A 27,977-nucleotide genomic window follows, 5' to 3' on the forward strand; every position below is an offset into this window, starting at 1 on the left:
TGAAGAGCAGAGTTATAGGGCTCATTACTTGTGATTTCAAAACTTACTACCACAAAGCTACAGTAATCGGAACAATACGGTACTGACTTAAGGATGACATACAGATCAGTGTAAGAGAATTGAGGGTAGAGAAATAGACCCTACATGTATGGTCAGCTCAGTTTCAGCAAGGGTGCCAAGGCAGTTTTCAGTGTGGAAAGAATGCGTGTATGCTGAGTCACTTCAGTTGTGTCTGACTCTTTGTGACCCCGTGGACTGTGGTTCTTCAGGCTCCTCTGTCCATGAGATTCTCCAGGCAGGAGCCGTAGAGTGGGTTGCCATACCCTCCTCCAGGGCATCTTCCTGACCCAGGGATTGAACCTGCATCTCTTACATGTCCTGAATTAGCAGGTGGGTTCCTTACCACTAGCGGCACCTGGGAAGCCCGTGGAAAGAATAGTCTTCAACAAATGGTTCCGGGACAGCTGGATATCCACATGTGAAAAATGAAGTTGAATGCAGACCACACACCATCGCCCTCACCATAGTTAGAAATTAACTGAAAATGGATCTATGACTCAGATGTAAGAGCTAAAACTATAAAACTCTTAGAAGAAAAACTTAGTGGTGAATCTTTATAACCTTGGATTAGGCACTTTAGTTTCTTAAATATGATGCCAAGATCATAAGCAACAAAAGAATGAATAGGTAAATCAGACTTTATCAAAATTTAAAACCATTGTGCTTCAAAGAACACCATGAAGAAAGTGAACAGCCAAGAAAGTGGGATAAAATATAAGTCATATGACTCGTAAGTGATTTTTATCTGTATCAGTGAAATGATAGATGCCCCAATTAAAAACAGGGCAATAGATTTGACTAGACATTTCTCCAGGGGAGATATTCAAATACAAATAAGCACATGTAAAGATACTCACCATCATTAGTCATCAGGGAAATGTAAATCATCACTTCAGTAAGATACTGCTTCACACCTGCCTAGTTGACTGTAGTCAAAAAGACAGATAATAACAAGTATTGATGAAAATGTGGAGAAATTAGAACCTTCATACATTTCTTTTGGGAATGTGAAATGGTACAACCCTTTCAGAAGACAATTCTGTCAGTTCCTTGAAAAGTTAAACATAGAGTTACTATCTGACCTAGCCAGGAACATAGAATGATGTCCAAAACTGGCTTGAAACTTCAGCATTCAAAAAACAAAGATCATGGCATCCAGTCCCATCACTTCCTGGCAAATAGATGGGGAAGCAGTGACAGACTTTATTTTCTTGGGCTCCAAAATCACTGCAGATGGTGACTGCAGCCGTGAAATTAAAAGACACTTGCTCCTTGGAAGAAAAGCTATGACAAACCTAGGCAGCCTATTAAAAAGCAGAGACATCACATTGCCCACAAAGGTCTGTATGGTCAAAGCTGTGGTTTTTCCAGTAGTCATGTATGGATGTGAGAGAGAGACTGTAAAGAAGGCTGAGCGCTGAAGAATTGATGCTTTCAAATTGTGGTGCTGGAGAAGACTCTTGAGAGTCCCTTGAACAGCAAGAATGTGAAACCACTTATTCCTAAAGAAATCAACCCTGAATATTCATTGGAAGAACTGATGCTGCAGCTCCAATCCTTTGGCCACCTGATGCGAAGAGCTGACTCATCGGAAACGACCCTGATGCTGGGAAAGAGTGAAGGCAGGAGAAGGGGACGACAGAGGATGAGGTGGTTGGATGGCATCACCGACTCAATGGACATGAATTTGAGTAAGCTCCAGGAGTTGGTGATGGACAGGGAAGCCTGGTGTGCTGCGGTCCATGGGGTCGCAAGGAGTTGGCCATGACTGAACAGCAGCAATAACGACTGGAGTAAGCAGTACGCTGAAAGCGCGTTAGTGCTGGTGAGGGGCTCGGGAAAGGTGGGAGTGGGAAGTGACCTCTGATGGGCGCAGTTTCTTTTTGGGGTGATGAAGATGATTAGACAGTGATGATGCCTGCACAACCTGTAAATATACAAACCCCACAGAATTACATACTTTAAAACGGTAAACTTTATAACAGTGAAGTGAACTCACAGTACAGTGGATACTGTGTGTCTATCATTCAGTCAAGAAACAGAGCATCATTATGACCGTTTACATCACTGCTCTTTCCCCACATGAGCCATATGGCTCAGTCCCTCGTTTTGTTCAGAATTCTGCACACATTTTACCTCTTCGGATAGTCCTTCCCTCAATGTCCCATCCGAAATAGCAGCCTTTGCTTGTCACTCCGTATCCCTCTTCAGTGCAGTCCAGCCGCTCAGCCGCGTCCGACTCTGCGACCCCATGAACCGCAGCACGCCAGGCCTCCCTGTCCATCACCAGCTCCCGGAGTCCACTCAGACTCACGCCCATCGAGTCCGTGATGCCATCCAGCCATCTCATCCTCGGTCGTCCCCTTCTCCTCCTGCCCCTAGTCCCTACCCGCATCAGGGTCTTTTCCAATGAGTCACCTCTTCGCATGAGGTGGCCAAAGGACTGGAGCTTCAGCTTTAGCATCATTCCTTCCAAAGAAATCCCAGGGCTGATCTCCTTCAGAATGGAACGGTTGGATCTCCTTGCAGTCCAAGGGACTCTCAAGAGTCTTCTCCAACACCACAGTTCAAAAGCAGCAATTCTTTGGCGCTCAGCTTTCTTCACAGTCCAACTCTCACATCCATACATGACCACAGGAAAAACCATGGCCTTGACTAGGCGGACCTTAGTAGCAAAGTAATGTCTCTGCTTTTGAATATACTATCTAGGTTGGTCATAACTTTTCTTCCAAGGAGTAAGCGTCTTTTAATTTCACGGCTGCAGTCACCATCTGCAGTGATTTTGGAGCCCAAAAAAACTAAGTCTGCCACTGTTTCCACTGTTTCCCCATCTATTTCCCATGAAGTGATGTATTCCTCTTACCCTGCCTTAAAAAATTTAACTTACTACTTACTGCAGTTTATGCTTGAACTGTGGGTTGGGTGTCCACCCTACCTACAGTCAAATTTTTGTATAACTTTTCCTTTGGTTCTCTGTATCCACAGTTCAGCCTCTGAGGAGTCAACCACCTTGGATCTTGTAGTACTGCAGTACAAGCATATTTATTGGAAAAAAAAAATGCATATAAGGGGACACAGTTCAAGCCTGTGCTTTTCAAGGGTCTCCTGTGTTTTCCAGTAGTGCATTGTCCCTGAGACGTTTATCTACTGTCAGTCCCCACCTTCCATCACGCCTCAGGTGCGTCTGCTGGACAGAGGGGTCCGTTTCCTGCAGCGCTCCCTGTGTAGCGTCTAGAGCAGTGGCTGTCGTGAACTTGGTGCTCAGTAGATGCTGATTGAATGAATAAATAAATCCTCTATATTTCAGAGTCCAAGAAGTACTTTTTCTTTTCCTGTTCGGTTTTCCTGGACTTAGCCCCTATTCCAAATTCCTCTGATATGTCTTTACTTTGGCACCAAGTTCAACTTTTATATTAATGTTTGTATATCTTGTCTCTCCCTTATGTTATCTTTTTCTTTGCCCAGCAAGTCTAACATAGTAAGAATAAGCAGATACTCGATGAATTTTAAAGTGAGCTTGTTGCTGTAGCAGCTCTGTTGGTTGGTTTGGGGATGTGCTGGGTCTTCGCCGCTGCGCAGCCGTTTGTCTCATTGTGGCGCATGGCCTCGTCACTGCGGTGGCTTCTCTCGTGCAGCACGGGCTCCGGGGCCTGCAGACGTCAGTGGTCGTGGCTCCCAGGCTTGAGCGCACAGGCTCAGTAGCTGGCACATGGGCCTAGTTGCTCTGCAGCAGGTGGGATCTTCCCAAATCAGTGGTCAAGCCTGTGTCTTCTGTGTTGGCAGGCGGATTCCTTACGTTGAGCCACCAGAGAAGCCTGCAGCTTCTTAAATCTATACGATGTTGTCCCTTAGTTTATTTAACAAATTCATTTACTTATTTGTCCAACAAGTATTTATTGAATATGTTAGTGATAATCACTATGAGAAAACTAAAGCTGGATAATCAGAAAAGAAGTTCCTGTGTGAAGGTTGCTGGAGTTTCAGATTATAGCTGTACATTGTATGTGGTGGAATAGGGCCTTAAGGAAGAATTTCAAAGACATCTTTTCGTGTATCACTAACTTATCGTTGTTATGAAGAACCAACAGGGTCCAGTCATAGACTGATTATGAAACTCGGGTAATTCCTCATATCCAGGCCAGAGGCAAGAAAGAACTTCTAGTTGGAAATCTGTGTTTCGTGGCTTTCTCTCTTTTCTTTTACTGTAAGACTGAATGTCAAATATTGTATATATTACAGTTACAAGCTAAATTGCAGTTAGGTTGGCAAATATCAGTAGTTTAAAAAAAATCTATATCACAAGAAATTTTCTTTCCCTCACACTGATTGAAGCCCTGTTTACCTAGCTAACCTGCAAATCAAAGGGAAACTTAATATTGCAAGTGAATGATTTATGTTAAACATCACTGAAGGCTCATCAAGATGATATTAAACATCAGTGAGCTTTTTAATATTAGACATGACTTTTTAGTCATCTTAATTCTTGAAATGATTTTCCGTATGTACAGAAGATTCAGAATTTGACATTGAATTTTAATGTCTGATGCTTAAGTCTAAACTAGTGAAAGTATTTTGTATTTGGTATACGCTGTATCTCTTATAGCAAACCTTGCTTGGTTTGCTGCAGATATACATCATCTGGCACCGCCATGACCGCAGAAGGGAATACTACATAGTAGAGAGAAAACTAGTCCACCCTGTGATTAACAGGACATACTTATGCTGGACTGCTATGTGATGGGAGATGTTTTACAAGATTTTCTCTTTTATTCATATGTTGTTAAGGATTTGAAGCGTTCATTACCAGCTGGACTTGGTCTCTCAGAAACGCAAATCACATCTCATGGCTTTGACAGTACCAAAGAAGGGATTATTGAAGCAGGAGCATTTCAAGGTAAGGAACCCATTATTTTTAAAGATGAGTAGGGTAGAACATGGGAGAAGGTCACCAAATGCTACCTTTATTAGAGTTAAGAACTTTGATTTCATGATAAAACACTGATTATAAACAATTCTTTTTTCTTTAATTTAGGAATTATTTTAATAGTTGTCTTTATATAAGCAGATCAGTGTGTATAATAATTTCACTGAATACTACTTGAAAATTGGTTTTGAAATACTGAAATAAAAACTCAAAAATTATATCAAGAATGCAGATTTAAATTATTTTAGTGGTAACCACAAAATTTATGTCAATATTGATTTGTATAAATACATATTTCTTATTTCAAAGCAATTAGAAAAAGAAACTTTTATTTTTCTCACTATATATGCTGTGTCAGAGGTCTCCAAAGAGCACCCTCCAATAAAGTAATTTTCAAAGAGGACTAACAGGACTCAGTGTATAGTCATAATTCAGACTGTGATTGTAGCAGAGGTGTGCTGAGCACAGTCGGCAAACGCAAAGGGCACCTGCGGTGAAGACTGGGGTCCTTTCCCAGCCCAGTCACAAGGGACAGGCTTAACTCTCCCAGCAGAGCTGTGGCAACAAATGTGAAATGTTGCTACCCAAGGAAGGTGGATTAGTGCCTAGGGTTCTTATTGGAGATTGGTCACATAGGCACCCTCTGCCTAGCATGCGCCAGACTCCAGACTCCCAGAAGGAAAGCATAAACCACACTGTGTGTATAAACAGTTTAGGCGTAGTGAGCAAGTCTTCCAGAATTCCGGGAATGGCAAGAGTCACTCTGAAATTAAAGTTCTCAGATGCCAGCTGAGGGCCAATCTTTTGTAAACTGGTCTTTTCAACGGTAAATAGTTAGACCTCGTATGTTAGCTCTTTTCTGCATACATCCCATGTATGTGTTTTTTTTTTCTTTTTTAATATAAAGAAAAATACTTTCTTTTTAAATACTCTTGCCTATAATACCCTTTTTAGGTATTTTTTCATTTTTACACAAGTGAAAGAAAGTAAAATCATGTGGATGTAAAAATGATTGTTTTCTTGACAGAGCTCTAGTTGAAGTAGCAGTAGTTGGATGTTCAATGAGGTATTTTAATACTGCATTAAGTTCAGTTCAGTTGTTCAGTTGTGTCCAACTCTGCAACCCCATGGACTGTAGCACGCCAGGCCTCCCTGTTCATCACTGACTCCTGGAGCTTGCCCAGACTCAAGTCTGTCAAGTCGGTGATGCCATCCAACCAGCTCATCCTCTGTCGTCTCCTTCTCCTCCTGCCTTCAATCTTTCCCAGCATCAGGGTCTTTTCCAATGAGTCAGTTCTTTGCATCAGGTGGCCAAAGTATTGGAGCTTCAGCATCAGTCCTTCCAATGAATATTCAGGGTTGATTTCCTTTAGGATGGACTGGTTGGATCTCCTTGCAGTCCAAGGGTCTCTCAAGAGTCTTCTCCAGTGCTTTTTTTCCTCCAATTCAAAAGCATCAGTTCTTCGGTGCTCAGCTTTCTTTATAGTCCAGCTCTCACGTCCATGCACGACTACTGGAAAAACCAGAGCTTTGACTATACAGACCTAGTGTCGTCGCTTTTCTTCCAAGGATCTTTCTTCCAAGCATCTTTTGATACTGTATTAAATTTCACAAGTTGAGAGAAGTATCTCCATGCCTTTGTACTCCTTAGCCCTCTTGCAGTATTCTATATTTTATTATACTAATGGCCGATATCTTAGGGAGAAACAACTTATATTTTAAAATATATTCCTTGCTAAATGGATCCTAGAAATAGGCATTTAGCATAACCCAGTATACTATCTTCTCCAAAATGAGTGGGCTCTCTACTGACATGGTTTTTTTTCACCCTTCATTCTTATGTTCACAAAAATAAAGATATTGAAAAGCAACACTTGCATCAGTATCTCAGTAGTCATTGCATAGCATTGTGGTGGTGTTCTCTAGGCTTTGAATAACTTTGAATAACTTGAATAACTTTGAATTGGAGAAGGTTGACCGATTGCGTAAGATTATGAACCTTTGAAGACACAAGGCACACTTTGTGTGACAACATTTTCCAACCAGTCACCAATTTCCAAATTTAAATGTCAACATAGAATTTAAAAAAAAAAAAAGACTTTTACAATTAAGATGTTTGAAGGTTTTCAGTGAAATTATTTAGCTGACATTTGGTTTTATCCTTTCCCCCTTTAACAGAATAGTATATACAATAATCGAAGTCAGCTGGCATTGTAACCTGTTGTACATGAACATGAAAATGCCAGTCAGTTTCACTTGCTTATAGATCCATTGTAGTCCCTCAGATTGGAATAAAAAATATGTTTTGTGATAATGGCAGTAATTTATGTCTTTTTGAATTGACCTTATAAAACACTTTTTAAAACAAGCTACATAGTTAATCAGTATGTTAAAAAGAATCATTCTGTCATACTCAGATTTGTTAAGCATTTACTGGAAAGTTGTAGTTAATTGTCCTTGTTTTGAGGCATGAACATGATTTTCTCATGTTTAAAATTTAGAATATGTTCTTATTGTTGTTCAGTTGCCAAGGTGTGTCCAGCTCTTTGCAGCCCCCATAAACTGCAGCATGCCAGCCTTCCCTGTCCTCCACTATCTCCTGGAGCTTGCTCAAACTCATGTCCATTGAGTCAGTGATACCATCTAACCATCTCCCCCTCTGTTGCCCCCTTCTCTTTCTGCCCTCAATCTTTCGCAGCATCAGGGTCTTTTCCTCTGAGTTGGCTGTTCACATCAGGTGGCCAAAGTATTGGAGCTTCAGTTTCAGAATCAGCCCTTCCAATGAATATTCAGGGTTGATTTTCTTTAGGATTACCTGGTTTGGTCTCCTTGCTGTGCAAGGGACTCTCAAGAGTCTTTTCCAGCACAATTCAAAAGCAGCAATTCTTCAGCGCTCAGCCTTCTTTATGTCCAGCTCGCACATCTATGCATGACCATTGGAAAAACCATAGCTTTGACTATATGGACCTTTGTTGGCAAAGTGATGTGTCTGCTTTTTTGAATTTTGAGTTTTAAGCCAGGTTTTTCACTCTCTTCTTTTACCTTCATCAAGAGGCTCTTGAGTTCCTCTTCACTTTCTGTCATTAGAGTCGTATCATCTGCATATCTGAGGTTGTTGATATTTCTCCTCACAGTCTTGATTCCAGCTTGTGATTCATTCCAGTCTGGCATTTAACATAATGTACTCTGCATATAAGTTAAATAATCAGGGTGACACTATACAGCCTTGTCATACTTCCTGCCCAATTTTAAACCAGTTCATCTTTCCATGTAAGGTTCTAACTGTTGCTTCTTGTCCTGCATGCAGGTTTCTCAGGAGACAGGTAAGGTGGTCTGGTATTCCCATCTGTTTAAGAATTTTCCACAGTTTGTTGTGATCCACACTGTCAAAGACTTCTAGCATAGTCAATGAAAGAGAAATAGTTGTTTTTCTGAAATTCCCTTGCTTTCTCTGTGATCCAGTGGATGTTGGTAATTTGGCTTCCGGTTCCTCTGCCTTTTCTAAATCCAGCTTTTTCATCCAGAAGTTCCAGTTCACATACTGTTAAAGTCTAGCTTGAAGGATTTTGAGCATTACCTTACTAGCGTGTGAAATAAGTGCAACTGTGTGGTAGTTTGAACATTCTTTTGTATTGCCCTTCTTTGGGATTGGAATGAACTTTTCTGGTCCTGTGGCCGCTGCTGAGTTTTGCAAATCTGCGCATATTGAGTGGAGCACTTTAACAGCATCATCTTTTAGGACTTGAAATAGCTCAACTGGAATTCCATCACCTCCACTAACTTTGTTCCTAGTAATGCTTCTTAGGGCTTCCCTGGTGGCTCAGAGGGTAAAGCGTCTGCCTCTAATACGAGAGACCTGGGTTCGATCCCTGGGTCGGGAAGATCCCCTGGAGAAGGAAATGGCAACCCACTCCAGTATTCTTGCCTGGAGAATCCCGTGGACGGAGGAGCCTGGTGGGCTACAGTCCATGGGGTCGCACAGAGTCGGACATGACTGAGTGACTAAAAAGCCTAGAAAGCCTAAAGCCTAATGCTTCCTAAGGCCCACTTGACCTCACACTTCAGGATGTCTAGTTCTAGGTGAGTGTCCACACCATCGTGATTGTTCAGGATATGATAGTTCTGCGTATTCTTGCCACTTCTTAGTCTCGTCAGCTTCTGTTAGATCCATACTGTTTGTGTCCTTTCTGTCCTTTGTTGAGCCCATCTTTGCATGAAATATTCCCTTGGTATCTGATTTTCTTGACGAGATCTCTAGTCTTTCCCATTCTGTTGTTTTCCTCTATTTCTTTGCATTGATCACTGAGGAAGGCTTTCTTATGCCTTCTTGCTGTTCTCTGGAACTCTGCATTCAGTTGGGTATCCCCAAGAAAACGAAACACAAGAAGATGAAAGTGGTTGTCTGAGAAAGCCTTAAGAATACCTTAGAAAAGAAGAGAAGTGAAAGGCAGAAGAGAAAGGGAAATATATACCCAACCAAATGCAGAGTTTCAGAGAATAGCAAGAAGAGATAAGAAAGCCTTTTTAAGTGAACAGAATTTAGGATATATGTCTCATGAAAAAATGTTAGGAGTAGGGGCTCTGTTAGCTTTCTGGGAAAATGACTGAATGATAACTTTATAAGGACTCTATTATCATTTATTTTTCCATCTCTGGGGCAAATTTAGAAGAAATTGTGCTTAAATTCAGTGTAACAATAAATATTGAAATCTACCCAAGAGATACATGGTAGAATCAGTAACAGTGGAAACCGTGGATAAATCAGAACTCTGAAGAGTGAGTTGTTCTTGGTGTCTGAGTTTTGCTTTGGTGGGGTTCTGATCCTTGCATACACATTATTCATATTCCTAGACTTCTCCTGTTGAGAGAGAGCTGAGCTAATTCTCCAGATTTCATCAGTTAGCAAGAGCCTAGAGTTTTAAGAATTATTTTTGTTGGAATGATTTACTTATTATTTGTGAGTGATTTTAGAAACTAAATTAGTCCGACTTAAAGATTTGAAGATACAGAGAACAATTAACCCTTGAAAGTAAATCAAATAGTTGAAGGTATCTACTTGCCTCAGCACTACGTCTTTTTGCTACTTTAGTTTGGAAAGTTCTGTATCACTTGTGACATATATGTTATACATATCTCATGTTAAATCATGGGGTTATTTCTTATGCAAGATTAATAAACAATAATAGCCAGAACAACAGAGCTCTGTTCCTGGGATTATCACGAAATGGAATTATAGTAGTCATCGTCTATTGAACTCTTCTTTATGTAATAGTAGATAGAGATAAGAGTTTTTGTTTAAAATAGTGATTGCATTGGATAATCCATTAAATGCCTTCCAGCTTAACAAGTAATTTATGGATTGATGTTTTTTGTATTGAATTTAATAATAGAGATATTATGGTATGGATTCAGAACATCTGAGAATCTAATAAGAAGCTGTTTAAAGCTCTCTGAGCCTCTTTTTTCCTGTAGTTTAGCGTCAAACTAGTTGATTTCTGTTGTCCCTTCCAGTTTTAAATTTTTGTGGTTCAACAGAATTTTTTTATGAAAGACAGATATCTCATTTTGAAAGGTAATGCCATTCTATTTAGATACATTGCGTGTTTTGGATTTTAATGTTAGATTCAGTCCAGATTAAGTATTCCATATTATTAAAACTGGTGACTGTTCCTGATCAGAACTTAGTATATCTGGGATATGAGAAAGTTGACATTCATTCTTATTGAAATATTTTAATTATGAATTTGATATGTTATGTGAAAACTTAGAAACATTAAAATATATTCAGCTAAATGTGAAGGATGTTAATAATTTTTTCAGTTTCTTTTCAATGGTCACTGCCCTAAAGACGTACAACCTTTAGAATTTAAAATAGTCAATTGAAGCTGTACAGTTTTATGCTGGACATTAGCAACAATGTTGGGTACTCAGTTTTTCTTACTTTTTAAAAAAATTAAGGCTCAGAGATGTTGAGTAATTTGCCAGGGTGTTCCTGGTACTACTTGATAAGTAGAGCCAGAATTTCAAACCCAGAGTTAGAATTTTAAAACTCAGTGTGTTTCACTCCAAAATTGTATTCTTTCCTCAGGTTCTCAAACTTAGCTGTGTTTGAGAATAAGTAGCTTTTAAAAAACTACTGTTGCCTAATGAGTAGCATGGTGACTGTGGTTAATAATAATGTATACTTGAAATTTGCTGATGGATCTCAGGTTTTCTCACCACATACACAAAGATGGTAACCATGTGAGGTGATGGATGTAATCATTTCACAGTGTATACATACATCAAAAAATCAACTTTTTATACCTTACATATATGCTATTTTTATTTATCTAATAAATAAAAACAGAAAATCAATCTTATAAAAAAGCTAAAACTCCCCCCCCCCCCCCGCCCCCTGGAAAAGCTCTAAAGATAACCTGTTTCAGTGATAATCAGTAGATCTTGTGGAATGTCTCAGGTATGTTTTAAAAGCTTCAGAAGTCTTATGATTAATCAGAATAATGCTCTGTATTATCACTTCTCAGGCTTCAAAACACATACAAATCACCTGAAGATCTTGTGAAAATGCAGATTCTAGTTAAATAGGTCTGTATTTCTGATGCGCTCTAAGATGACATAATTGACGGAAACCCCTTGCATCCACACTATGAGTAGCAGCGATCTGTACTAGGTGATACTTGGTTTATGATTTGAAATTTGTGGCTGTAATTTCTGTGAAGGGTGATTCATTCACGTTTCTGTGAATGTTAATGATAAATTTGATACAAATGTTTATGTCTTTGGATTTCTACTTGAAGAGCTTTCCTCCCTATGTTAGAGTAGCAAGTTATAAAATGTTGAGTTAAGCTTTAAAACTGTTCAGCTGTGTCCTTTAATCACATACTTTTAATTGATTTGAAAATAGCAAAGTCCAGGTAAAGTACTGATTAAACATGATCTTACCAAGTTTCTTCTTACAGTTATGTGTTTTGTTTGGTTTTAATAGTTCTATGAAAAGTTTAGATAAGAGCTCATCCTGGTAGCATCCATTTCTGCATGAAAGCAAGTATATTAGTTCCCAGCTTTTAATCCTTTTTTTGAATATTTTGAAGGAAATGTCAGTACAGCTATATTCAAAATGTATATTGTGTGGAGGGAGAGAAGCATTTTCACGGTGAAATGTCTGCCCTTTTCAGGTTCCCCAGCACCGCCTCTGCCATCTGTTATGTCTCCTAGCAGGGTGGCAGCTAGCCGACTGACTCAGCAAGGAAGTGATTTAATTGTTCCTGCAGGTATTCACTGCCCTGGTTGGATAAAGCCCTTCTTGCTCCTGCTGAAGCTAAACTAACTCACTCAGTTTCATATCGCTTGCTTTGTATTCTTAGGTGTGTGTCATTCTGGCTGTTTTGGTGGCTGCCTTTTTTTTTTTTTAAACAATAAGGAAAGTAATCTCTCTAGCCATAGCTTATCTTTCTGGCTTTTCAAAGTTTATTAGGCACAATCCCAAACATGAAATTTAATTAACTTTACAAGAAAAAAACACATTAAAGTTCGATTCATTTTTAATCTACCTTTCTTTTCTTTGCTCTGGAAAATGTTGCTTTACTTATATGATCCTAAACTCTTGGCTTTGCAGCTCTGCCATCTGTTTTCAGTTAAATAAAAGAGGACTTTCAACAGTTGGGTTGTTCATTATTTGGAATGAATCAAGTGGAAAAGGTTGTGTCTTCCTTTTTTCAACTTTGACTTAACAACTAGTTGTCAAATTGCCTCAAAATACTATGTAATTTTCTAGTTATGCCGAGTGAAAAGTACTGGGAAAAGCCTATTCCTTTGCATTGGATTTACTTTTCACTTTAATATAGCTGGACTATAAAAACAGGGCAGAAAGTAAACTCTGTGTTTCTTTTTACACAAAATGTTAATATCTTATATTTTGTTTATGTGAGAATTTTGTAAACTCTTAAATGCATTTGGCTTTGTATACTGTTCTCCTTCTTAGATAATGGTAAAACTGTGGTAAAGCCTGGCCTGGCTATAGGGGTGAGAGAAGAAATTTTTGCTGACTCTAACCTTTTAAAACCATTTTATAAAATATTTTCTCTTGTCTTTTTAAAAAATTGTTATTTTAAAATTATGATGTTTCTATCCCAAGTTATTAGCATCATAAATGTTACTAAATATGTTCTTCTGTGAAAAATATTTTACTGTGAGGAACTGTATAGTTGTGGAGTTGCTGTTATGTCATAATTTCTTAATTGTTGGAGTAATACATTATCAGGGCTTTATACTGCCTGTATTAATTATGGCTTTGGGGGATGTGCTGGGTTTCTTGAGAAAAGCATGAGGCACAATGAAGGTCTTGTTTTAACAAAACCTCTTATACTACAGTAAGCTATTTTTGATGGCTATCTAAAGTTACAGTATTTTTAAACCCTCCAAAATTTTGGTAACATTGTGTTGTTGCTCTCTTCTGTGTAGTATAATGAAAGGAGATCACTGTGAAGAGTGTGAGCCTTTCAGATTTTTAATGACAGTTTTTTTAAGAATTATTAGGTTATAAGATAAATTGTGAAAATTTTATCTTCCTTGAAGTAAATAGCAGTTTAGAAAAGAAGGCCTATTGCAGCATTATTTTTTTTTTAAGAAGATGGACAAACCAATGAAATTTTTTTTTTAATTACAGTATCAGAAAATCATCCTTAAAATGACTCCAAGAAGTTCTGGTCCTTCACTTTGTGGGAACCTTCTTATTTCTTTAAATGCATAAGTGGTTCAACTTGAACCGCGTCAGTATTTTGTTTTCTTTCTGCTTGTCTGTGTGGCTTGCGTTTTTATCTTTTGTTCTGACGTTACAGGTGGCCAGAGTACACAGGCAAAAAGCGGTCCAGTTCTTCTAGCAGACGAGACTAAGAATCCCGCGATGGAGAAGCTCGAGCTTGTCAGAAAATGGAGTCTAAACACCTACAAGGTGCGGCATTTTTTAAAATATTTCCACCCCAAGTAGCTCTAGGAATTTCATTTGAATGTTACTCAAGTTATTATTTTCCAATTATATAAATGTATAGGAGACAGTAATGCTCTTTAAACATAAATATACAGTTAAAAATAAAGTATTTTGTCTTACTGATCTTTGCATAAATGTAGTTTAAAAAGTCAATAGGTTGAGTTCTAAAAAGAGCTACTGAAGTTCTTATTAACTGACAGATAACACATAATTAAAGAAGAGGTATGTTGTCTGGGAGCACATTTAGCTGTAGAACCGCCATAGATACGTTTGTCACAACCTCCATCTTCTTGATACTTTATAGCAGCAGAATGTCAAGAGAGGTATATGAGTTTTCCAAAGTGTGAAATTCTCTGATCTTATTGTAATAACTAAGCACTTAACTGTACAGACAGTATATGAATTGGATATCAAAGATTTACAGTGTACTGCTTCAGAGTAAGTATTGATTAGTTTTCTTACATTCTTCTAAAGAAAATAAGCAAAATTTACTCTAAAGCAGTGCAGCTAAATTTGATGTGTTACAAACAGATAGCTCAAACCCCGAATTCACTTAGTGCCTTTGAATCTTAACAGGGATGAGACAGTAGAATTCCTAGAATAGTTTAGTGGAGGAAAACCCTAACAGTTCTATTTAGAGCATCAGTGTTAACACTCGCTCTGTTTTTGAATTGATAGTGGGCCTAGTGGTTTGTGAATCAGGAATTGTCTGTATTTTTATACAGGAGTCTCTTATGTATCTTCTAAAGAGCAATACAGAAGTGCATTTATCTTTTCAGTTAGTATTTTTTAAGTATGATCTGCAATTTTCCACAAAAGCACAGGTTTTCTTAAGATGATAGAAGTGCCCTGAAACTGCCGCATGAAACTTTCCAAAAATCGTTTAGCTCATATCAGTGTAGAACTGAGAAATGCCAGTGGTAGCCATCAGAGCTTGATGCCTGCTGAACTGTTCTTACTCAGGACATTCTATTTGCCCACTGGCCCTTTTGTTCTCAAGGATGTGGATTCTCTCATTCCATGAATACTGTTTTTTCTTTTGTACTCCTTCATATCACAGCAGTTCATCCACATATTCAGATGTCTACTTCATCTTCTCACTGATTGCACATGCCCAGTTAATTATTAAATGGCCTCTGCCTCTTTAATATTATTCGACTTTATCCTTGTCTCCATCTTAGCCTTCACAGCCATGTGATTATTCTCTGACATTACTGCAGTAGCTTCTCGACAAACTATCTCATCCTACAGATTCTGCTCTGCCCGACATGGTTCGGTTTGCTTAATTCCTCCCCTCAATCCCCATCTACCTTTCCGTTTTTATCCTGCTGCTCCTCTCTTCCACCCGCAGATCTCATGATCCATACCAGCTTATCCAGAGATTCCCTAAACAAGCTGTGCTTTCTCACGTCTCTACAGCCCTGTTCTGTATCTGCCCACTGCCTGAGATTCCCCTTCATACGCCCTTTCATTGCACTTGTCTATCTTTCATACCAGCCTGAGTCTCACTTATTTATTTATTAAATTCATTTATTCAGCCATTCCTTTGTTCATTTATTCCTGAAATTTAGCCACACATCTTGAGCCTAAAGAGTACGGGTCTTATTTTTGAACCAAATCCTAATAACCCTAATCTGACAAATGATCAAGTTTAATTCTTTGTCATTTTGGCCTTCCTCTCTTCTGTCAGTTGTGTTTTCCTGTTGCTTATCTTTTTTTTTCCTGTATGTGTGTTTTTATCAGCTGTTCTTTTCTTCTTTTACTTCTGCAATAATCAGAGTTGAATCATTATTAGTTTATAGTTATCTCTACCTTGACATGGGGCTTCCCAGGTTGCTCAGATGGTGAAGAATCCTTCTGCAATGCAGGAGACCCAGGTTTGGTCCCTAGGTTGCAAAGATCCCCTGAAGAAGGGAATGGCTACCCACTCCAGTATTCTTGCCTGGAGAATTCATGGACAGAGGAGCCTGGTGGTCGGTAGGAGCCATAGGGTCGCAAGGAATCGGACACAACTGAGCAACTAACACTTTACTTTTTTTTCTGCGTAAATATACCACATTCAGATTTTCTGTTATTGAAAATAACCAGACTTCATAATGTATACACATGGCATAGTACTATGTGAAGGAGTTATCATTCTTTCAGAGTGATCATTTTATTTTTAACTGAAAAATTTTTTTCATCAGAATAATTTCTGTATCTCAATCTAAGTCAAAAGAGAGAAAGTCCTAGCTTACATAATTTTATGGAGTTTGTACCTCAGTGTGTCTGGACTGACATACAACTCTGTTCTGTCTTTTTAACCTTTTTAGTCCAAATTATGAGCCGACATAGGATATTCATTGTCATTAGGATAATCCTTCAAGTGTTGATTCTGATTTGTGCTTATTATCCATCGTACTCTGAGGAATTTGATTCTGGCTATGACTTTGATTCTCTTTCATGGACTTAGTTTCTTCATGATTTTGGTTTTTAATTTCTTCTGTTCTCTGGCAGACACTTCAAAGTTTTCACTCAAAGGGAATATTAGCACTTCTTTATTGGTGTTTAATAAACAAAGTGCTAATATTGGCTCCAAGATTAGTCTGTTGATTAAAACCAAATATGTAATAGAAGTGATTTTTAAGTTTAGGCTTTGAACCTATTTTCTTAAATATTATTTTAATCTACCTGTTTTATTCCAGTTTGAATCCAAAATTTATTTATTTTCTTATTTTTTCTCATCTGTAGGAATCAGTGTGAATAATAAACTCTGGTTTATCATTTTTGTATTTTGTATTTTTGTATTCTGTCTTGTTTTTTAAATAATAATCTCAGTTTTAGCATTCAGACCTATTTAATGTGTCTTCCAAACATTAAATTCTTTTTTAAAATGTTTTAAGAACTTGCCACCAGTATTCATACCTTTAGCAAATTAATATTTGTTGGCTTAAAGCCAGTATCTTTTAAACTCTCATTCCTGGCTTTCTTACCGTATTGTCTTATTTATTTACTAGTTTATCTGTTTCCACTGTTCAGGTTCTGATATTTACTGTTATGCTCCCTTCTTCCCTATCCTTCAGTCTTAACAACTTTCTTAATATAGTATCTGTCTTTTGCTGCCATTGGCTTATTCTTTTCCTTGTACCTAATTGGTTTATTCTAAGCTCTTGGTGCTATTTAAATACTAATAGTATCCAGTGGTTATCTTATAAATTCATGACCTATGTAGTGCTGATTCATGGTATTTTATACCCTGTTTATCATTATTTTATCCTCTCCCAAGTAGGAAATCTCTGTAGAGCAATAATTTACTTTTGCTTTTTCCTGCCTATTTAACTTTGCCCCATTTGTCCTTTTATCCTCAAAATAAATCATTAACTTATATGGAAAGCTGGACAGGACCACAGATCATGGTAAGTCATCTGCATTTTCAGGGACTTTGGAGAAGGGTAAAGAACTGAGAATTTTTAGTTGTCTTCTGTTTTAAACTTGCTTTATAATATATACCGAAGGTATATAATATATACCTTCGATTTTGCACTTCAATTTCAGTATTTACTAGGAAGCAACTTGAATAAAATTCTGTTTTTTGGTGGTCCTATGAGAAGCTTGCTCTGGGACCCTGATGAGTGGGGAAATGCCCCACAACTTTGTTTTCTCACTGCAGCTTTCTTTACAAAGCCCCACAGAGGCTGTCTGCAGCATTCTCACCTCCAGATTGCTTAGATTGCCTTGAGAGTGGTTAGTTATCTGCATTGGAATATAAGCTCTGTAAGTTCAGTTTCAAAACTTGTTTAAGGTGTCAGGATTTGATGCCTTACTCTTGCCTTACTTTTCCCATTGCCATAGCTTCCTGGAAACAACAAAAAAAAATTTCCTCATTAAACCTTTGACCTTACTGTGTGCTTATCACCATTATTTCTGTAAAAAAATGACCACTCAGACAAAAGTAGACGTTTCTTTCATTTTGCCCAGTCTGCCAAGTTCCTTCAATGAATTCTGGCTTCTTGGTTTTCAGCAGACTATTATATCTGGATAGCTATGGAAAGTACCACATGCTTTGGCTTCAGTTCAGTTCAGTTGCTCAGTCGTGTCCGACTCTTTGTGACCCCCTGAATTGCAGCATGCCACGCCTCCCTGTCCATCATCAACTCCCGGAGTTCACTCAGACTCACGCCCATCGAGTCCGTGATGCCATCCAGCCATCTCATCCTCTGTCGGCCCCTTCTCCTCCTGCCCCCAATCCCTCCCAGAATCAGAGTCTTTTCCAATGAGTCAACTCTTCACATGAGGTGGCCAAAGTACTGGAGTTTCAGCTTTAGCATCATTCCTTACAAAGAACACCCAGGACTGATCTCCTTCAGAATGGACTGGTTGCATCTCCTTGCAGTCCAAGGGACTCTCAAGAGTCTTCTCCGACACCACAGTTCAAAAGCATCAATTCTTCAGTGCTCAGCCTTCTTCACAGTCCAACTCTCACATCCGTACATGACCACTGGAAAAACCATAGCCTTGACTAGACAGACCTTACTCGGCAAAGTAATGTCTCTGTTTTTGAATATACTATCTAGGTTGGTCATAACTTTTCTTCCAAGGAGTAAGCTCCTTTTAATTTCATGGCTGCAGTCACCATCTGCAGTGATTTTGGAGCCCCAAAAAACAAAGTCTGCCACTGTTTCCACTGTTTCCCCCTCTATTTCCCATGAAGTGATGGAACCAGATGCCATGATCTTAGTTTTCTGAATGTTGAGCTTTAAGCCAACTTTTTCACTCTCCTCTTTCACTTTCATCAAGAGGCTTTTGAGTTCCTCTTCACTTTCTGCCATAAGGGTGATGTCGTCTGCATATCTGAGGTTCTTGATATTTCTCCCTGCAATCTTGATTCCAGCTTGTGTTTCTTCCAGCCCAGCGTTTCTCATGATGTACTCTGCAAAGAAGTTAAATAAGCAGGGTGACAATATAGAGCCTTGACGTACTCCTTTCCCTATTTGGAACCAGTCTGTTGTTCCATGTCCAGTTCTAACTGTTGCTTCCTAACCTGCATACAGATTTCTCAAGAGGTAGGTCAGATGGTCTGGTATTCCCATCTCTCTCAGAATTTTCCACAGTTTATTGTGATCCACAATCAAAGGCTTTAGCATAGTCAATAAAGCAGAAATAGATGTTTTTCTGGAGCTCTCTTCCTTTTTCCATGACTCAGCAGATGTTGGCAATTTGATCTCTGGTTCCTCTGCCTTTTCTAAAACCAGCTTGAACATCAGGAAGTTCTCGGTTCACGTATTGCTGAAGCCTGGCTTGGAGAATTTTGGGCATTACTTTACTAGCATGTGAGATGAGTGCCATTGTGCGGTAGTTTGAGCATTCTTTGGCATTGCCTTTCTTTGGAATTGGAATGAAAACTGACCTTTTCCAGTCCTGTGGCCACTGCTGAGTTTTCCAAATTTGCTGGCATATTGAATGCAGCACTTTCACAGCATCATCTTTCAGGATCTGAAAGAGCTCAACTGGAATGCCATCACCTCCACTAGCTTTGTTTGTAGTGATGCTTTCTAAGGTCCACTTGACTTCACATTCCAGGATGTCTGGCTCTAGGTGAGTGATCACACCATCGTGATTATCTGGGTCATGAAGATCTTTTTTGTACAGTTCTTCTGTGTATTCTTGCCACCTCTTCTTAATATCTTCTGCTTCTGTTAGGTCCATACCATTTCTGTCCTTTATTGTGCCCGTATTTGCATGAAATATTCCCTTGGTATCTCTAATTTTCTTGAAGAGATCTCTAGTCTTTGTTTTCCTCTATTTCTTTGCATTGACTGCTGAAGAAGGCTTTCTTATCTCTCCTTGCTGTTCTTTGGAACTCTGCATTCAGATGCTTATATCTTTCCTTTTCTCCTTTGCTTTTCGCTTCTCTTCATTTCACAGCTATTTGTAAGGCCTCCCCAGACAGCCATTTTGCTTTTTTGCATTTCTTTTCCATGGGGATGGTCTTAATCCCTGTCTCCTGTACAATGCCATGAACCTCATTCCATAGTTCATCAGGCGCTCTATTATTATTCCTATATTAATAGTCCAGTATTCTTAAATCAATGCTAAGTTTGTCAGTTGTTTTAAATCATCTACCAAAATGCACAAAGCTTGAAATATGATTACATGAGAGAACTCATCTGACAGTATATAAATTAGCTAGGTAAGTTTTAAAAATCTCTCTGATTAGTAATAGTTAATAAGCATAATTGGTAAATTTACTTTCTGAGTCCTGATGAACGTCTAAAGGGGACTGAAAGTTTGCAGTTTGTTAGGCTAGCTTGTTTGAAGCTAGAAATGTTGTATACCCTTTGCTTCAGCGTTTGCACTTTGGATTACTGCTTTTATCTTTTTTTCTTTTTTTTTTTTCCTAAACAAAATACATCTTTCTACTTTTAGTGCACTCGACAAATTATCTCTGAGAAGCTGGGCCGTGGATCAAGAACTGTGGACCTTGAACTTGAAGCTCAGATTGATATATTAAGAGATAACAAGAAAAAATACGAAAATATTCTAAAACTGGCTCAGACCCTGTCGACCCAGCTTTTCCAGATGGTGCACACCCAAAGGCAACTTGGAGATGCGTTTGCTGACCTGAGTTTAAAATCACTAGAACTCCATGTAAGATTATTTGAAATAACTATCGGAGGGGAGAGGGGTGAAAATGGCAATAGGAGTGTTCTAAGAGGCAATTTGTTACATTTCTGATTTGTTGAACTCTTTAATAAAATTGGAATCTTGTGGTATTCTTTTAAGATATTTCAGATAGTTTTCAAGAAGGCTCAGCTGACTTTTCTCAAAATACTGATCCAAAGAAAATGCCAGCTGGAGATTTCAGGGAAAGGGAACTTGGTTAGAGGAAAGGAAAAGAGTACTCAGCCTGCTTGAGCCTAGGAAGAGCCATATATAATCATGTAAATAACTGGGTGTGGGTAAAAAGTAAGTTCAGGCACCTGTTGAAAATCTTGGGGCTTCCCAGGTGGCGTTAGTGGTAAAGAACTTGCCTGCCACTGCGGAAGACACAGGTGAGATCCCTGGGTCACGAATATCCCGTGGAGGAGAAAGTGGCACCCGTCTTCAGTATTCTTGCCTGGGAAATCTCCTGGACAGAGGAGCATGGCAGGCTGTTGTCCATTGGTTTGCAAAGAGTCAGACACAACTGAAGCAACGTAGCACAGCATGTTGAAAATCTCTTACCTAGTCTCTGAATGTGCTAAACAATACTTGCTGCTAAGTCACTTCAGTCGTGTCCGACTCTGTGCGGCCCCATAGACGGCAGCCATCAGGCTCCCCCGTCCCTGGGATTCTCCAGGCAAGAACACTGGAGTGGATTGCCATTTCCTTCTCCAATGCATGAAAGTGAAAAGTGAAAGGTGAAGTCGCTCAGTCATGTCTGACTCTTAGCGACCCCATGGACTGCAGCCTACCAGGATCCTCCATCCATGGGATTTTCCAGGCAAGAGTACTGGAGTGGGGTGCCGTTGCCTTCTCCGAAACAATACTTAGTTGACTTAATTTGTGATACACTTTTTCATTAGTATAAAGTATGAATTTTAGAATGAAGTTATTTTTCTGTGTATATCCATATGAGTATGCAGCAGACAGCATTATTAATTTCCTGTGCTGTCTTTTTTTGGCTGGCTCTTTGTCGCTGCATGTAGGCTTTCTCCAGTGGCAGCAAGCAGGGGCTGCTCTGTGGCTGTGGTGTGCTGGCTGCTCACTGCGGTGGCTTCTCTTACTGGGAGGATGGGCCCTGGGTGCATAGGCTTCAGTAGTTGCAGCCTGTGGGTTCACTGGTCGTGGCAAACGGGCTTAGTTGCTCTGCCACATGTGAGACCTTCTTGGACCAGGGATAGAACCTATGTCCTCTGAATTGCAAGATGGACTCATAATCACCGGACCACCAGGGAAGTCCCATCTAATGATATCTTAAATTACTCCTTTTAATGTCTTTTTTTCCTCACCTGGAACCAAAAGATGTAGAAATCCCTTTTTTACGAAAATCCCCTACAGACAAATAACTTGAGAAGTTAGATCATTTAGAGCATTAAATTATTTGTTAAGAATCTAGAATCTTGGACAAAGAAAGCTTGGCTAGAGATGACAATATTGAGATAAATATTGAGATTCAGTTCTAACTGAGTCACTAGACAAAAAGAAGAATGAAACTAATATTTAGGAAGCTGAGTTACTGCAGCTGTTATTACTGAGTATCCACAATTTCAGTGTGATGGGCGGAGTGCTTTTTAGCCATTATATCATGTAATTTCTCTAATAACACTGGAAGAAATGTTATCCTGATTTTATAGATGAGGAAATGGAGGCCAGGATGGTTAGGTAGTTTTTATAAAATCATGAAAAACAAAAGATGGAAGTGGAATTTTATTCAGGCCTTTCTGTCTCTTCCTGATCTCTGCCTGTCTCTTTAAGTGAGAGCTTTAGAAGGTGTGACCCAGAAAAAAGTCCCCACAGTATGGAAAGAGATGATCAGAGTATAGGGTCTGGGGAAGTACAGCAATGTTATCAGTGATGCTACATTGAATAGAGTCTATTAATTATAATACTTAACGCCAGCTGGGGAATTATTATACATCAGATACAGCTCTAAGTTGCTTTCATGTGTGTTAGCTCCTCTGATGCTCAGTCTTAGTAGTACTTTTGTTACCTTTCTTTAACAGATATGAAGTCCTTTTAAAAAAAAAAACCTGAGCGTATTCAGGTCCATTGTTGTTATTGTTCAGTTTCTAAGTCATGTCCAGCTCTTCGCAACCCCATGGACTATAGCACACCAGGCTCCTCTGTCCTCCACTGTCTCCCAGAATTTGCTCTAATTCATGTCCATTGAGTCAATGATGCTGTCTGACTATGTCATCCTCTGCCACCTGCTTCTCCTTTTGCCGTCAATCTTTCCCAACATCAGGGTCTTTTCTAGTGAGTTAGCTCTTCCCATCAGGTGACCAAAGGATTGGAGCTTTAGCATAGTCCTTCCAGTGAATATTCAGGACTTACTAGGATTGTTGTCCAAGGGACTCTCAAGAGTCTTCTCCAGCACCACAATTCGAAAGGATCGGTTCTTGGGCTTTCAGCTTTCTTTATGGTCCATCTCTCACATCCATACATGACTACTGGAAAAACCATAGCCTTGACTATATAGATCTTTGTTGCAGTGTGATGAGTCCGCTTTTTAATACACTGTCTGATTTGTCGTAGCTTTCCTTCCAAGGAGAAGCGTCTTTTAATCTCTTAGCTGCAGTCACCATCCATAGTGATTTTGTTGTCCAAGAAAATCAAGTCTATCACTGTTTTCACTTCTTCTCCTTCTGTTTGCCATGAAGTGACGGGACTGGATGCCATGATCTTAGGTTTTTGAATGTTGAATTTCAAGCCAACTTTTTCACTCCACTCTTTCACTCTCATTAAGAGTCTCTCTAGTTCTTCTTCACTTTGTGCCATTTGAGTGATATCATATGCATATCTGAAGTTGTTGACATTTCTCCTGGCAGTCTTGATTCCAACTTGTGATTCACCCAGTCTGGCATTTCTCATGATGTACTCTGCATCGAAGTTAAATAAATGAGGTAATATACAGCCTTACTCCTTTCCCAATTCTGAACCAGGCCACTGTTCCATGTCCAGTTCTAACTACTGCTTCTTGAACCGCATACAGGTTTCTCAGGAGACAGGTAAGGTGGTCTGGTGTTCCCATCACTTTAACAATTTTCCACAGTTTGTTGTGATCCCCACAGTCAGAGGGTTAAGTGTAGTCAGTGAAGCAGAAGTAGATGTTTTTCTGGAGCTCCTTTGCTTTCTCCACAATCCAATGAATGTTGGCAATTTGATCTCTGGTTCCTCTGCCTTTTCTAAACCCAGCTTGTACATCTGGAACTTCTCAGTTCATATACTGCTGAAGCCTAGCTTGAAGTAATTTGAGCATAGACTAGCTAGCATGTGAAATGAGTGCAATTGTGTGGTAGTTTGAGCATTCTTTCGCATTGCCCTTCTTTGGGATTGGAATGAAAACTGACCTTTTCCAGTCCTGTGGCCACTGCTGAGTTTTCCAAGTTTGCTGGCATATTGAGTGCAGTACTTTCACAGCATCATCTTTTAGGATTTGAAATAGCTCAACTGGAATTCCATCACCTTCACTAGCTTTGTTCATAGTAATGTTTCCTAAGGCCCGCTTGACTTCACACTTGAGGATATCCAGCTCTAGGTGAGTGACCACACAATCATGGTTATCTAGGTCATTAAGACCTTTCTTGTATAGTTCTTCTGTGTATTCTTGCCACCTCTTTTTCATTTCTTCTACTTCTGTTAGGCATGATAAAAGACAAAAATGGTAAGGATCTGCCCTTGTATGAAATGTTCCCTTGATATCTCCAGTTTTCTGGAAAAGATTTCTAGTCTTTTCCATTTTATTGTTCTCCTCTTATTTCTTTGCATTGTTCATTTAAGAAGACCTTCTTATCTCTCCTTGCTGTTCTCTGGAACTCTGCATTCATTTGGATATGTCTTTCCCTTTCTCCCTTATCTTTTGATTCTCTTTCTTTCCTCAGCTGTGTCTAAACTCTCCTCAGACAACCACTTTGCCTTCTTGCATTTCTTCTTCTTTGGGATGGTTTTGGTCACTGTCTCCTGTACAGTTTTGTAAACCTCAGTCCATAGTTCTTCAGGCACTCTATCAGATCTAATCCCTTGAATCGATTTGTCACCTCCAGTATATAATCATAAGGGATTTGATTTAGGTCATACCAGTCTTCACCATCAGTGGCTGGGGCATAGACTTGCCTTACTGTGATGTTGAATGGTTTCCTTGGAAACGAACCATGATCATACTGTCATTTTTGAGATTGCACCCCAGTACTGTATTTCAGACTCTTTTGCTGACTGAGGGCTACTCCATTTCTTATAAGGAATTCTCGTCTGCAGTAGTAGATACATTGTTTATCTGAATTAAATTCTGCTATTCACATCCATTTTAGTTCACTGATGCCCGAGTTGTTGATGTTCAGACTTTACATCTCCTGCTTGTCCACATCCAATTTACCTTGATTCATGGCCCTAACATTCCGTGTTCCTATCCAATATTGTTCTTTACAGCATCAGACTTTACTTTCACCACCAGACACATCCACATCTGAGCATCATTCTGGCTTTGGCCTCAGCGCGTCATTCTTACCGGCCCTGTTAGAAATTGTCCTCCGCTCTTCCCCAGTAGCATATTGGACACCTTCCGACCTAGGGAGCTCATCTTCCAGCATTCTGTCTTTTAGCCTTTTCATGGGGTTCTCCAGGCAAGAATACTGGAGTGGTTTGCCGTTCCCTTCTCCAGTGGACCACAGTTTGTCAGAACTCTTCAGTATGACCTGTCTGTCTTGGGTGGCCCTGCACGGACAGCGTGGCTCGTAATTTCATTGAGTTACACAGCCCCTTCTCTGCGACAAGGCAGTGATCCATGAAGGGGATTCAAGTCTGTTGGACCCAGTTTTATTTTTTAATAACTTTTTTTTTTCTGTTTTTCCTTAATTTTATTTTTGTGTTTATTTTTTTATGTTTGGCATGGTGGCTCTTCATTGCTGCATAGGCTTGCGGTGGCTTCTCTTGTTAGAGAGCACGGGCTCTGGAGTCCTCAGGTTTCAGGACTTGCCGCACGTGGGCTCAATAGGTGTGGCTCCTGGGCTCCAGAGCACAGGTTCAGTAGCTGTGGCACACAAATCTCGCTGCTCTGCAGCATGTGGGATCTTCCTGGACCAGAGAGTGAACCCATGTCTCCTGCAGTGGCTGATGGATTCTTTAACCTTCCACCAGGAAAGTTAGAGGACTGAGTTTTAATTTTTGAGTTTCTTATTTGAGCATTTCTCTTTGTAAAGATTGATATTTTATGACTTTTATTCTTTCTTAGAGATCTTCCAATGATAAATATACTAATTTTTAAAAATAGAATAAACGTTTTATCTTGCAACTACCATATGAGTCCATTGGAGATAAAATACACAGTATGGGATCTTATTTTCCTATATCTTAAGACATTTTGCTGTTTCCTCATCTTAGGAATTATTTCATTATTACTCATCAGTTTTTCCCTACCATGTTAAAAATGAGTAAGATAATAAGACGAAAGAATGACAGCATTGCCTAGAAGAATTACATAATAATGAGATAAACACTTTTTGTTTGTTTGCATTACCAAAAAAGAAATCTGGAGAAGGTATTTACATCGTCTTTTTTTTTTTTTTCACTTGAAACTTAAAAGTATTTTTTAACAAGGTCAGAATTCTCAAATAATATACCTCATATATTCAGTTCTAAAATTGATATGATCAGAGTTTTTATTTGTTCAGATATGTTCCTGATAATCAATTAGTTAATCAAACTTAGACTAGAAAGCTTTCCCTGCTGAAAATCTAGTTAGTCCTTGCTGTCCATATGTAAAGGAGTTGTGTGTAATGTTTGCTAAGCCAAGACTCAGTTTATTCAGAGAAAATGAACTAAAATTGGTGTTGAGTGATCTTTCCTCAGCTGTTTGTCCAGATAGACCTGAGCTTGAGAGTCAGTTGGTCACTAGGTTTACAAAGAAATGTGTATTGTTAATATTTATACTTTGAGGAGATTCAGTCAAAACACAAAAATTGTAGTCTATTTTATGTCTGAAAGTTTTAGCCAATTGTTACCTAATTTGGTTGTGAAAGTTAAAGCCTCTCTGATTAATAATCTGCTATATTTTTCTTCTTAACAGCTGTGCTTACAGTATAATAGAAACAAAACGTGGAAATGAAAATATTCTTTCTAGTACAAAGTAGTTTAACTTTTAAATTATTTGATTTTAGCTGTACATCTAAGCTAATGACAGTTTGGTTTACTAGACCTTTTCTGTAATTATATAGCTAGTTATGATTTAGATTCCTATTTATTTAAACATTGAAAGAAAAAACTTCTATAGCTAGATTTCTAAATCAAATATTTTCCCGATAGTGATGTGTTTGAGATTTTCTTTAGTCACATTTACTGATTTACAGCTGGATAAATTAAGGTGACTTTTTTTTTTTGTTTTAGGAAGAATTTGGCTATAATGCAGATACCCAGAAGCTGCTAGCTAAAAATGGAGAGACTCTTCTAGGAGCCATTAATTTTTTCATTGCCAGTGTAAACACTTTGGTGAATAAAACAATTGAAGATACATTAATGACTGTGAAACAGTATGAAAGTGCCAGGTATGTATAGATTTTCATTATATCATTTGTTTTACAGATAATACATAATTCAGGTAAGATTTGGGGTTGCCAAAAAGAGAAACCAACTCTGGTCAATACGAACAGAAAAAGAATGTGTTATTAGAGTGTTGTAGGAGAGCCCACATTGGAGAAGGAAACGGCAGCCCACTCCGGTGTTCTTGCCTGGAGAATCTCAGGGACGGGGGAACCTGGTGGGCTGCCGTCTATGGGGTTGCACAGAGTCGGACACGACTGAAGCGACTTAGCAGCAGCAGGAGAGCCCACAGAGCCAATGAAAGGCAGGAGAACAGTTCTAGAAATGAGCAAGAGCCAAAGCCAAAATAATGCCTCAGAAGAATCTCATTAGGGTTCTGACGCCTGGGTGCCTCTGGTACTAGATGCTGCTACAGCTCACATAGATAAAAATTCCAAAGGCTCCTGAATACTTTGCTCATTGCCTTGAGGGCATCCAGCTGAGCCTTGGTCATGTGCCCACACCCTGCCCGTTTGCATTAGGAAGGTGGGGGCTCCCCGCTCCAGCTTTCTTGGCAGAGCGCAGGGCCTTGTTCTCCACCAGGCTGCCAGCAGGCGCCCCGTCTAATCTGGCCGGAGCCTGCCTGTTCAGCCGCGCTGCTCCCCTGTAAGCGGCACAATGCTTCTGCTACAGCCAGGTGCATAGTTTCAGTTGCTTTGAATACAGAAGCTCATTTCTGCCTCCATAATTTTATGTTGGTTATTCAGATTCTAACCAGTCTTCAGTCTTCCAGATTTTATTTTTTACATAAAT

General features: G+C 39.2%; 1 protein-coding gene across 12 annotated transcripts in view; it reads left to right on the top strand.

Annotated features, from left to right (window-relative positions):
- Window positions 1–27,977, top strand: part of ARFIP1 (ADP ribosylation factor interacting protein 1) — a 141,242-nt gene that overhangs the window by 68,241 nt on the left and 45,024 nt on the right. For 9 of the 12 annotated variants that reach the window (XM_005691170.3, XM_018061602.1, XM_013970488.2 and 6 more), the window contains 5 exons: window positions 4,846–4,954; window positions 12,163–12,258; window positions 13,825–13,937; window positions 20,379–20,600; window positions 27,033–27,190. In XM_005691170.3, coding sequence (XP_005691227.1) covers window positions 4,846–4,954; window positions 12,163–12,258; window positions 13,825–13,937; window positions 20,379–20,600; window positions 27,033–27,190 — 698 coding nt within the window. The remainder of the gene's footprint in view (window positions 1–4,845; window positions 4,955–12,162; window positions 12,259–13,824; window positions 13,938–20,378; window positions 20,601–27,032; window positions 27,191–27,977) is intronic. The other 3 variants (XM_018061607.1, XM_013970489.2, XM_018061608.1) reach the window with 2 other exon arrangements.

The sequence above is a fragment of the Capra hircus genome, chromosome 17 (assembly GCF_001704415.2).
Source record: "Capra hircus breed San Clemente chromosome 17, ASM170441v1, whole genome shotgun sequence".
In the NCBI taxonomy this organism is placed as follows: Eukaryota; Metazoa; Chordata; class Mammalia; order Artiodactyla; family Bovidae; genus Capra; species Capra hircus.